Here is a 10,591-nt window from a genome sequence, read left to right as displayed (position 1 = left end):
TCATATTTAAATGGTTTCCAGAGTTTTACTTTTTTCACTGAACATTATTCTTTCATGTCATTGCATTTAGCTATAGTTTATTCATTTCACTCTTCTATATTATTCCATTATGTGGACATACTACAATTTATTCATTCTCTTGTCAGGGTATATATATATGTGTGTGTGTATGTATATATATATATATGTGTATATATATATATACATACACACACATATATATATATACACATTATATATATACACACATATATACACACACACACATATATGTATATATGTATGTGTATATATATGTATATGTATATGTATGTATATATTTATCTATCTTTGTGTGTGTCTGTATGTGGTTTTTTTTACTAGTCTTGTGTCAGAAGAGTTTCCTCCATTGGTATGAACACTGGTAGGAGCTATTAAAGTAATTATGGTAAATACATAGAGCCTATGGAGACTATTTTTGCAACCTGGAAGAGGCACCAGTCACAACAAGGGAAGACCTGGGTTTGGGTACTGACTTTGCCACTTGTCAGCTAAGCTGTAGGTCCCAGATGTAAAACAGGAGCAATTCAAGTGATAAACCATGACCACAGTGCATATTAACCCCTCCTGCTGCACTATCCCAATAAAACCTCTCAAGAGCCTTTTGACATAAAGCGATTATCGAATTCTTCTTCTCATTCACATTATCATTCCCAGTCTTACTCCACAGATAAGGAATCAAAGTCAATTGAATGGTTAAAAACCTTTGGTTGGAGTCAGGTAGAACTGGTTTGAAAACTTCCACCTCTCTCACTCACTATCTGTGTGACCTTGAGTAAGTTACTTAACCTTCCTGAGCCTCTGTTTCTTCATCTGTAAAACAGATAATAATAAAGTGGGAACTAACATTTGCTAAGCATTAATTAAATGCCGGGACTATCCAAAGTACATTACATGGATTCGCTCAAATCTTCACAATAGCTCTATGTGGTAAGTAAAATCATTATCCACATTTTACAGAGAGGAAACTGAGAGTTTAAGTAATTTGTCCAAGTTTATACAGAAGAGATCGAGTCACAACTGGAGCACAGGGGATAATACCACCCCACAGCATTACTGTGAGGGTTAAATAACCTACTATGATAACATAGAAGTAAATATATGACAAGCACAGCACAGAGGATAAGGAAGGATGTAAATGGAGTTATCCTTATTTACCGATAAGGTTCTTACATTATACATGAAAAGATATGTCAAATCATCAAATTACAAAAAGCTAATGGAGAAAGTAAAGTGAAATACAAAACACTTATTTAATCCAAAAGGAAGCAGAAAATGAAGAACAAAGAAAATAAATAAATAAATAGATCGACAAATTGAAAGCAAATTACAAGATGGTAGCCTTAAATCTAATCATATCAATAATTACTAAATTAGACTAAACACTGAAACGGCAGAGATCATCAAACTGGATTTGGAAAAAAGCAATGCCCAGTTATATGCTGCTTAAAGAGATATACTTTAAATAAAAAGACACTGTAAACGTGTTGAAAACAAAGTAGACCTGAAGGATTACCAGAAAGGATTACCAAAAAGAAAGACAGAAATTTTATAAAGATAAAGGCTCAATTCATCAAGAGCACATAATCCTAAATGAGTATAAATCCAATAGTAGAGCTTTAAGATACTTAAGGAAAAATTGACAGAACTAAAGGTGTGCTGGCTGGAAAATTACTGCTTGTCTACCGCCCATGGGAACATAGGCTATCGCCCATAGGAACATAGGCTATCACCCATGGGAACATAACATTCTAACAATAAGCTTTCTGCTTCTGTACCCCGCTTGCACAACTGACCTGTGGGTTGACAAGTAGTGAATAGGAGAAAAATAGACCTTTGTGTTTAAGACAGAATGAGGAATGGGATTTAGGGCTTAAAAATCCTGTACCTTTACATTTCGGGGCTGCTTAATTTGGGGTCTACGTACCCCTGGCAGACCCAGCTGGCTGAATAAAGGGCGTGTTTCCTATAACTCACTAATTTCTGGTGGTCCGTGTGTCTTTTGGGGGCTGGCAGCCACAACAAAGGGATAAATAGGCAAATTCACAATTATAATTGGACATTACTCTTTGTAACCTCTGCAATCTGCTGTAATCTTCGTAATTGATAGAACAGGCGGACAAAAAAATCAATAAGAAGATGAAAGATATGAACAACATTATTGACCAATTAGATCTAACTAGATCTTTTTTTAGGCACTATGTACAATAACTGCAAAATATACCTTCTTTCAAGTACAAATAGAACATTCATAAAGAGAGGCCCTATGCTGGGCCACAAAACAAGTCTCAAATTTTAAAGAATAATCTAGTACAAGTAATTATCAAAATGAGGGTGAAGTTAGCTATTTGTCTTATAATCTATGATTCTATGAATTTTCCTACTCTGACATGAGAAATTTTTAGCACTTTCTCCACAGTCTAGCAATATTATTTGCTTATTAGGTTTTCAGAGATCTTACTAAAATTAAGACCCAGTTCTATAACTCCCTAAACAATTGAGTTATTTAAATAGAAATTGCAAAGTGACAAGAGCTTGAATTTAGTCTCCTTTTTCCTAGATTCTGAAGTTCTCTACTCTCAGAAAATGCAATCTTCCACCTGAAATTTAGCGCCCTATGATTTAGACACCAGCACATTTGTTGCTTAAGATTTTCTAAAATAATCTCAGTTGCCACCAAGGACAACGAACTTCTGCAAAAGAGAATCTGTCAGTCAGAGATCCTTTCTTTAGGGCCCTTGTTACTCAGCTCACTTCTGGAGTTGAGGAAAATACTAGTGTCCGATCCCAGAAAGATGCTCTGTATGGGCGTGTGTATTGGGTACAAATATCTCAAGAGGAAGTTCTTAAGATCTTAAATAAAAAGGCTTTGAAAATGTACTATAGCAAGAGCTCCTCAATTGTGGTCCTTTGGCTTGACTGGGAAGGGTTGTCTGAGAATACATAATGTGGCATTTTCTTGGGGAAAAAACTCATAGCTTTCGTCAGATTCTCAGAGGGATGGAAGCCTTGACCTCTAAATGCTAAAAGAACAATGAGTCATTTTTCAAGTTGCTGAAACATTTTTATCCCTTAGCCCTACAAAGGACCCCAAACTTCATTTCTATTTTCTTATCTGTAATATGGACTATATCAAAAAAAAAAATCAACATACTCATCAGCTTCACTAAAGAAGTTCTAGCAGCAAAATTGATTTCTGCTCAATTCTTTCTCAGGATCTATTTATTAACATATTGCAAAATAAAGCTCTGAAGACACCACTTCAGTTGGGAAAATGTGGCTTTAGAAAGTTTACTTGTTTTTCCATTCATTTCAAGTATGTACCAATCTTGTACTAATATAAGAATCTGCTGGATGCTATGGAGATTGCAGTCGAGACTGAGAACCCTGGTCTAATGGAACCGAACCTGCGGACACAGGGCTCCAACATAGCAGTTGAGAGCATGAAGTCATTTGGGTCCAAACCTGGACCCAGTCAGCCCATCTCACTCTAGTAATTGGCCTTAGGAAAAACCATATAATGTCTTTGAGCCTCGGCTTAGATTTCCTCTTCTGTGAAATAGGGCTAAGCAGGTAACTGCTCTCACAGGTGATTTTCAGATTCTTTTGAAAATACATATATATATATTTTTATTATTTTGGTTGAATGTGTGGGTTGATCTGATGCCATAAGGGTGCCAAGTTTGCCTCTTGGTCCCCAGGCTCATTTTGCTCCAGCCCTTTTGGCTTTCTTTCTGTGCATTGAGTAAACCAAACTCATTTCCATCTAAGGCTCTTCCTACTGGTTGTTTTCTCTGCCACGAGGTGCTTCCCTGGATCTTTGCCTCTCTGCCTTTCTTTTGCTTACTTTCTCATCCTTGGAGCTCACAAATGCTCCCTCTTCAGAGAATTTGCATGACCATTCACAAACTCTCTCGTCACCTTTCTCTTATGTTTTCCCAGCACTTATCATTATCTCATACTTATCTAGTTTGTTTGTTTGTTTTTTAATCATTTCTTGTCATTAAAACTTGTTTAGAGCTGTCATGCCCGGATACAGGACAGTGTCTAGCAGAAGAAAGAGCTCAGTAATATATATTTGTTGAATAAATGAATGAAATAAAGTATTTGCAAAAAGGGTGTAGATTTGGGGACTGTGCAGATTAAAAACTCATCAACATTAGCAATTATACACTTGTTACTATAACATCTACATTTCAGAAGAGGGGAATGTATGTTTACATTTGCATAACAAATCAGGTCTGTAAAGTAGATGGCCTAGAACAATAGACCCATATCAAAGGTGAGTGACCTCATATCAACGATGCAAAACAGAAAATCTGTCCTCCACCCACAAGGTTTACAAAAAATTCTTAGGTAGTTTCCCTCCCGGCTAAATGTGACATCTATTAAAATGGTAGGTTACAGTTAGTTAAGAGTGATGCAGACGCGAGTTTCAAAGGTAAAGATTATTTCCATCTGGTACGCGCGGACGCTTGATTGGACTCTGATGAACAGGTAAGATGGAATGGATAAATGGGCAGGCAGATGGATGGACTGGGAAGGAAGCACAATAGGTGAAGGGATTACCCCATAGTTTCCATCAGAGCCACCAAAAACTATCTCAAATAAGCTTTCATGCTAAGTGAGAGAACTGGACTTGTTCTGCAAATGCAGCAGCTTGGAGCATGTACAATCGATCCCCACCCGTAAGCTTCTCCTAATTGTTTTGGAGCCTCTCCTGGATCTAAGCATGGAGGGAAGACCATAGCATCATTCCATTTCTTTTTCTTAAATGAACAACGGTAAATAAAGCTAAGACTGTAATGAAGAGCCTCGAATGCCAGGGCAAGAGCCTATGCCTTTAAAGACCAATTTAGGGAGGCCAGAGTGAAAGCTTTAACAGTCTAAGCAAGAAAGGCAATATAGAGTCCAAAACCAGGGGAGAAGTAAAAGAAATAAAAAAGAATGGACAAGCATTGTAATGGTCAGAGTTTTCCGGTGAAGCCTAATGGGCCAGCAGAGCTGCAACTTATGCTGGATGGGGGTTTTATGGGGTTTGTTCTAATGCTTTTGGCCCATAGGATACAAACTATTCTGTGCCTCTTCAAAATAATAGCCTCTGGTGTCTACTGGCCATATCATGAAATAGAAATTATGAAGGCACTGTATCTTTTAAAAAAAATCCCCTTTGTAGCACTTCCTTAAAAACAGTTATTTAATGCAACTCTGCCAGTGAGTTCTTGACTGTCTGTCTTAGCAATTCTGATATTAATGAAACATCATTGTAAAGAGTTGGAGTGTCTTCCTGGTAAGTGTTTAGCTTATGTTTTTCAAAATACCTTGTAAAAACTGTTTTGATTTTCTCTTTTGACCCAATGAGTATTTTTCATTGACTGCGTTTCGATACAAGAAATATTAAGCAATTGAAGTGATCGATATGCTTTCAAACTTCTTTCTTCCCTTAAAATTGGCTGCTTTTAAGAGCTGTGATAGTTTTGTGTGGTATTTTAGTCAAAGAGAGTAGCTTCATTTAAGTTTTTAATTCAAAGTACAACACTCATGTATTCGCTTTGGCACTTATGAGTCGAGGCAAATTTAATTGAAAGTCATTGACCTGGCTTTTAAAAAATACATCTATTGAATTATAATTGACATAATATTGTAAGTTTAAGGTTCACAACGTGATGATTTGACATAGGTATAGATTGCAAAATGACTACCGCGATAAGATTAGTTAACACATCTATCACCTCACATAGTTACCATTTTCATGGCTTTTTCATATTTCTTTATATTCTCTTTTAACTGACATGTTATAGTGATTTCGGAGAGCTTCATAGAATTTAGATGTTTGAAATATTGATATACTATGTATATGTATATAACAACATTAGATTATATCATCTCATTGTATTATGCAATATTAAATATTAAATTAATGTCATTGTGGATGCAGGATAAATGTTAAGAACTTGTATAAACAGTTGTTTGGTGTGCCAAATGAAATGATAAGCAATGTTGGATCCACCACATGCTTTCTTGTTATATGAATTTGTTTGTTTTTCTGTGTGGTTTTATAGATCATAGAGTTAAAAAAAAAAAAAGAAAAAGAAAACATTTAATGTGAGTCTGTGTGATAATTATTTATTTAAAACAAAATCTGAATTACTTAGAAAGATAAGAAAGTGGATAGCGTAAAATTATAGACCAGGGTTCTTAACTTAAGATTTAGAAAATCCACAGATGGGTTTTTTATTTGTAATGTAAATCCGCACTTTGTGAGAGAAAAAGCTTGTCTTTCGCCAGATTCTCCACAGGCTGTATGACATCAGAAAGGTTAAAAAAGTCACTGCTATAAATGGAAAGATATGCTAAGGTTAAAAAAAAGATTTTGATTTTCAGAATTCTGAAGTACTTAAAAATTTTTGAAAATATATTCCTAAGTTATTTCCATATTCTAAGTTAAGTAGTTTAGGTAGTTAACTCTATTTAGCTATTTTAACATTTAAGATGTTTCGTAATGATAGAAAAACAAAAAGAAAAAGTAGAAAATTTTGTAGAAAGAAAATTTGTACTCATCAAAGAGAATTCAGATGGCATATCTGGTTTATGTAAGATATTTTCAGAAAATATTTTGAGTCAGATCTTTTAATTCTGAGGCAATTTAGAGACATTATTTAATTTTGTTTTTAAATCTTTTTCAGACTTTTCAATTTATTAATGAAACATGGTAAGTTGTCATTTTAAAATCTTCCTTACTCATTCTCTATTTTGAAAATAAAAGATGGATCAGATGAATAAGAGTATGAAATGATTTGTAAAACAGTTTAATTTTAAGTCTTGGAGACATACTTTTGAAGTTAAGAGCATTTCTTTTTCCAAATCAGTCTTCCATTACACAGCTCCTTGCTAAGATTGTACAAGAATGTTAAATACTTTAATAGAATGAATACTGGTGTCTAAATACTATATTATAGAGCAATGGATCTCAACCAGGTTCAATTTTTTACCCCAGAACATATTTGACTATGTCTGAGACATATTTGATTGTCGCAACTGTTGAAGTGCTACTGGCATCTAGTGGGTAGAGGCCAGGGATGCTGCTAAACATCCTACAATGCATAAGACATTTGTCAACAACAGACACTTAGCCAACCTAAAATGTCAATAGAGCCATGGTTGAGAAAACCTCTTTTATATAATTAAGTTCAATTGATAATTTCATAATTCCAGAGTTCTGTCATTGTTCAGACACTTAGCCAACCTAAAATGTCAATAGAGCCATTATATAAACCTCTTTTATATAATTAAGTTCAATTGGTAATTTCATAATTCCAGAGTTCTGTCATTGTTGTAACAGGCTTGTGTTGAACAAGACAAGCTGGGTCAAGCATTTGAAGATGCTTTTGAGGTACTGAGGCAACATTCAACTGGAGATCTTCAGTATTCCCCAGGTATAATGCCAGTCCCTTCTTCTGCTGGTACATCAAATGGCTTGTTGGTAACATACACATGTAAGAATAATGACCAGAACAGAGAAGACCATATTTACTCATTGCATCTAGGATTAATTGTAACAACGGAAAAATGCGTCCAGGGTTACCTAGCCTAAATAAATCTAAAGTCTCATATAAAAATGCAGAGAATGTAGGAATACTGAGACATAATTATTTGCTATTAAGTGTATCTCGTTGACATTTATTTATCTAATAGCTAAATAAAGGGCTTTCGATTATTCTAATTTATCTTAAACACCTTCCGCCCATCCAAGATATATTCTGCTTGGGAGAATAAGTATTCTCATTAATCTACAGACAATAGAAACATAGTCTAGATGAGATGTAGATATTTTGCCTATTGAGTTTACACAGGGTATTTCGGGCAGTTCCAAGATAAAAGGAATCATGAGATCTTGACCTGCAAAGATCATGTGCCCTAGTAAGAGAAATGGGATATGTAAGATTATCTGTAATACCAGCAAAGTGCAATAAATACCATAGGGGAATGCAAAGTGATAAAATAACACGGGAGGGAGCAAGTGCATATTCAACCACATAAACATATAAGCGTGCACACACATAAATACACACTTTAGCTTGAAATTTTAACTTTAACTTCTTTTTCTGTTTCTAAATTAGATTACAAAAACTACCTGACTTTCATCAACCACTGCTCTCATGTCCGAGGAAATTCCAACTGCTATGGCGTGCTGCCTGCAGAGGATCCTGTCTATAACTGGAGAACAGTAATAGTGAGTACATGTACCAGGATATATCTTCCCTGATATAGGCAAATTTTCTGTTCACATCAACCTTCCAATTCGTGTATGCTAGATGAAACCCAGCTTAAAGACAGCACTGACTGAGAAAATGCTTACTCATGGCCATCAGTGGCGTGAGTTTGACAGTCAGTGGTTAGCAATGCTGTCAAGAAAGAAACTGCCCTTTATCGTTGCTCTTCACTCAGCTGCAGACTAGTATGATTGACTTCTATAAAGAGGAGGTGTTATTAGGGTTCTCACATCGCTGCTTCTCCTTAGTCTATCCAAAAATTGTAAAAAGTTATGATAGTTCCCTAAAGGCCACAGGGCAAAGGCTCAAATGTCCCCTGCACTGGCTTTACCTACAATTTTGTATTAACCTGCTCTATTTTCTCTCCCAAGCTCAGAGCTATCTATCTACATATATTGGATCAATTTATTTCTATTTTAATAGCCTCCTGCAAAAGGATATATCTCCACCGTCTATCTCTCTGTGTGTTCTTTTACATTGTTTTTCTTAATGTATCTGTATCCATTTTATTAAAGCAGTCTGAATGTGGTGGGGTATAAATATGAAATGATTTTTTCTTTTTCTTCAATCATTACATGCAACCATGCTATATAAAAAGTCCTTTTTCTGACCCTGTGAATTGTTCTGTCAGGGCCTCTCAGAAGGCATTTCTTTGAAGAGGGATTTTTGGTTCCAGCTTAAGCTCTTCTGCTTCCACTAGGGTTGCCAGGTAAAATACAGGATGCCCAATCTTTTTATTTGCTAAATCTGGCAACCCTATTCCACTTAAACTCCCAACATCCTTCCATACACTGCATAGCCCCTTGTGGTTAGGGATTCCTTACTTGCTAGGCAGTCTTCTTAGTGGGGTATGGTAAGATGGCTTAAGTCCAGCCCTTTCCACCATGTGTAATTAACTCATGGAAACCGAAATATGATTGTCATATGTAATGGTAGGAGCTCAGGCTTCTTCCTTCTGGCCTCTCTCTTGGCCCTGCCCTCCCTTCACGGCCGTCTTTCTCCTCTATCTCTTCTTGCCTGGCTAGACATCCGTTGCAGGAATGAAAGCCCACCTTACTTTTTGCTGGCACTTCAATTTCTATTAATGATTCTTTTGGATCTTGTTTTCTTGTTGGACATTTTTAGGTGGGGAGGAGAAAAGCATTCTTCTCTCCTTTCTCGTGGGGGAGTGGGAGAATATGGAACTCCATACAAAGCCAAAGATTACCCCGTGACCCAAGGTCCTCTCTATATATGTGAATTCTGCCTTGGGAGCTATCTGCCTGCAGTAGTGTTTTTTAGCATTTGGACAATGTTTAGCACTCTTTTTGCCCCCAGCTTTTGTCTTTAGCCACCAATTGGGGGACACATGGAAAGTCCCAGTTAACATTCTGCTGTATTATTTATATAGAACAGTGCTGCAGACCTCTATTTTGAAGGAAATATTCACCCATCTCTGCAGAACATCCCTGAAAATCAGCTGGTACAAACTGTTCTCCAGCAAAAGGGAGGAAAAGGTATGTGGATCCATCACTCTGTGTTGGTAAAAGAACCAGGTCTTCCTCAAAACAGCTTAAAGGGATTTCATATCTGAGTTTGAAATTGTATTTGCAAAATATTCTCTAATCACGAATGAGAATAATTAACTCAGAAACACTGAGCCCCTCAAAGCTGTTCATCTTGGGTGAGCCTTCCTATTGCCTCACGGTGATGTTATGAAGCTGCATAGGGTCCACTTAGCTCAAATAAATTTGTGTTTAAAAATAACATGTATATATTTTAGGTATTAAAATGAGAATTTTTCCATAATTTATTTTAGAAACCTTACTCCAATTGTGAAGTCCTTGGAATAGAAATCATCTCTATTAAGATTTCTTCAAAAAAGTTCCATGATAATTGGATATTTCATAAATTTGAAACCCTGATTTTTATAGATTAACATGATGATCTCACCTAACAGATGAGCAAAAGGGTTAAGTAGAATAGTAACCTCTGATGGCTAAGATGTGAGCTGTACACATTGACACGTACTATTGGAGGGAATGTAAATCGTTACAGTTTTGTAAGGCAGTTTGGCAATACCTACCAAAAATTATATCTTTTGACTCTTAGGGACTATATATAACTCAGTGGTTGAGTGTGAGCTCTAGGTTAATTGTGTGAGCTTGGGAAAATCACTTACTATTGTGTACCATAGTTTCTTATTCAAAAAAAGAATAATAATATTTGTTCAGAAACATTGTAATATTGCTGTAAAAATCAAATAAGAAAATCCATGTAAAACATTGTTTATAGCCTTG

The 10,591-nt window shown here is 35.8% G+C and overlaps 1 protein-coding gene across 1 annotated transcript in view; it reads left to right on the top strand.

The window, feature by feature from the left end:
- Positions 1–4,459: 4,459 nt before the first annotated feature.
- SPIC (Spi-C transcription factor) overlaps positions 4,460–10,591 on the top strand; it is a 9,055-nt gene continuing 2,923 nt past the window's right edge. Inside the window, exons 1-4 of the mRNA XM_025048644.1 lie at positions 4,460–4,480; positions 7,382–7,475; positions 8,160–8,272; positions 9,703–9,808. Of these exons, the coding sequence (XP_024904412.1) occupies positions 4,460–4,480; positions 7,382–7,475; positions 8,160–8,272; positions 9,703–9,808 (334 nt within the window). The remainder of the gene's footprint in view (positions 4,481–7,381; positions 7,476–8,159; positions 8,273–9,702; positions 9,809–10,591) is intronic.

The sequence above is a fragment of the Pteropus alecto genome, unplaced genomic scaffold (assembly GCF_000325575.1).
Source record: "Pteropus alecto unplaced genomic scaffold, ASM32557v1 scaffold94, whole genome shotgun sequence".
Lineage (NCBI taxonomy): Eukaryota > Metazoa > Chordata > Mammalia > Chiroptera > Pteropodidae > Pteropus > Pteropus alecto.
This window is presented reverse-complemented; position numbering and strand designations above follow the sequence as displayed.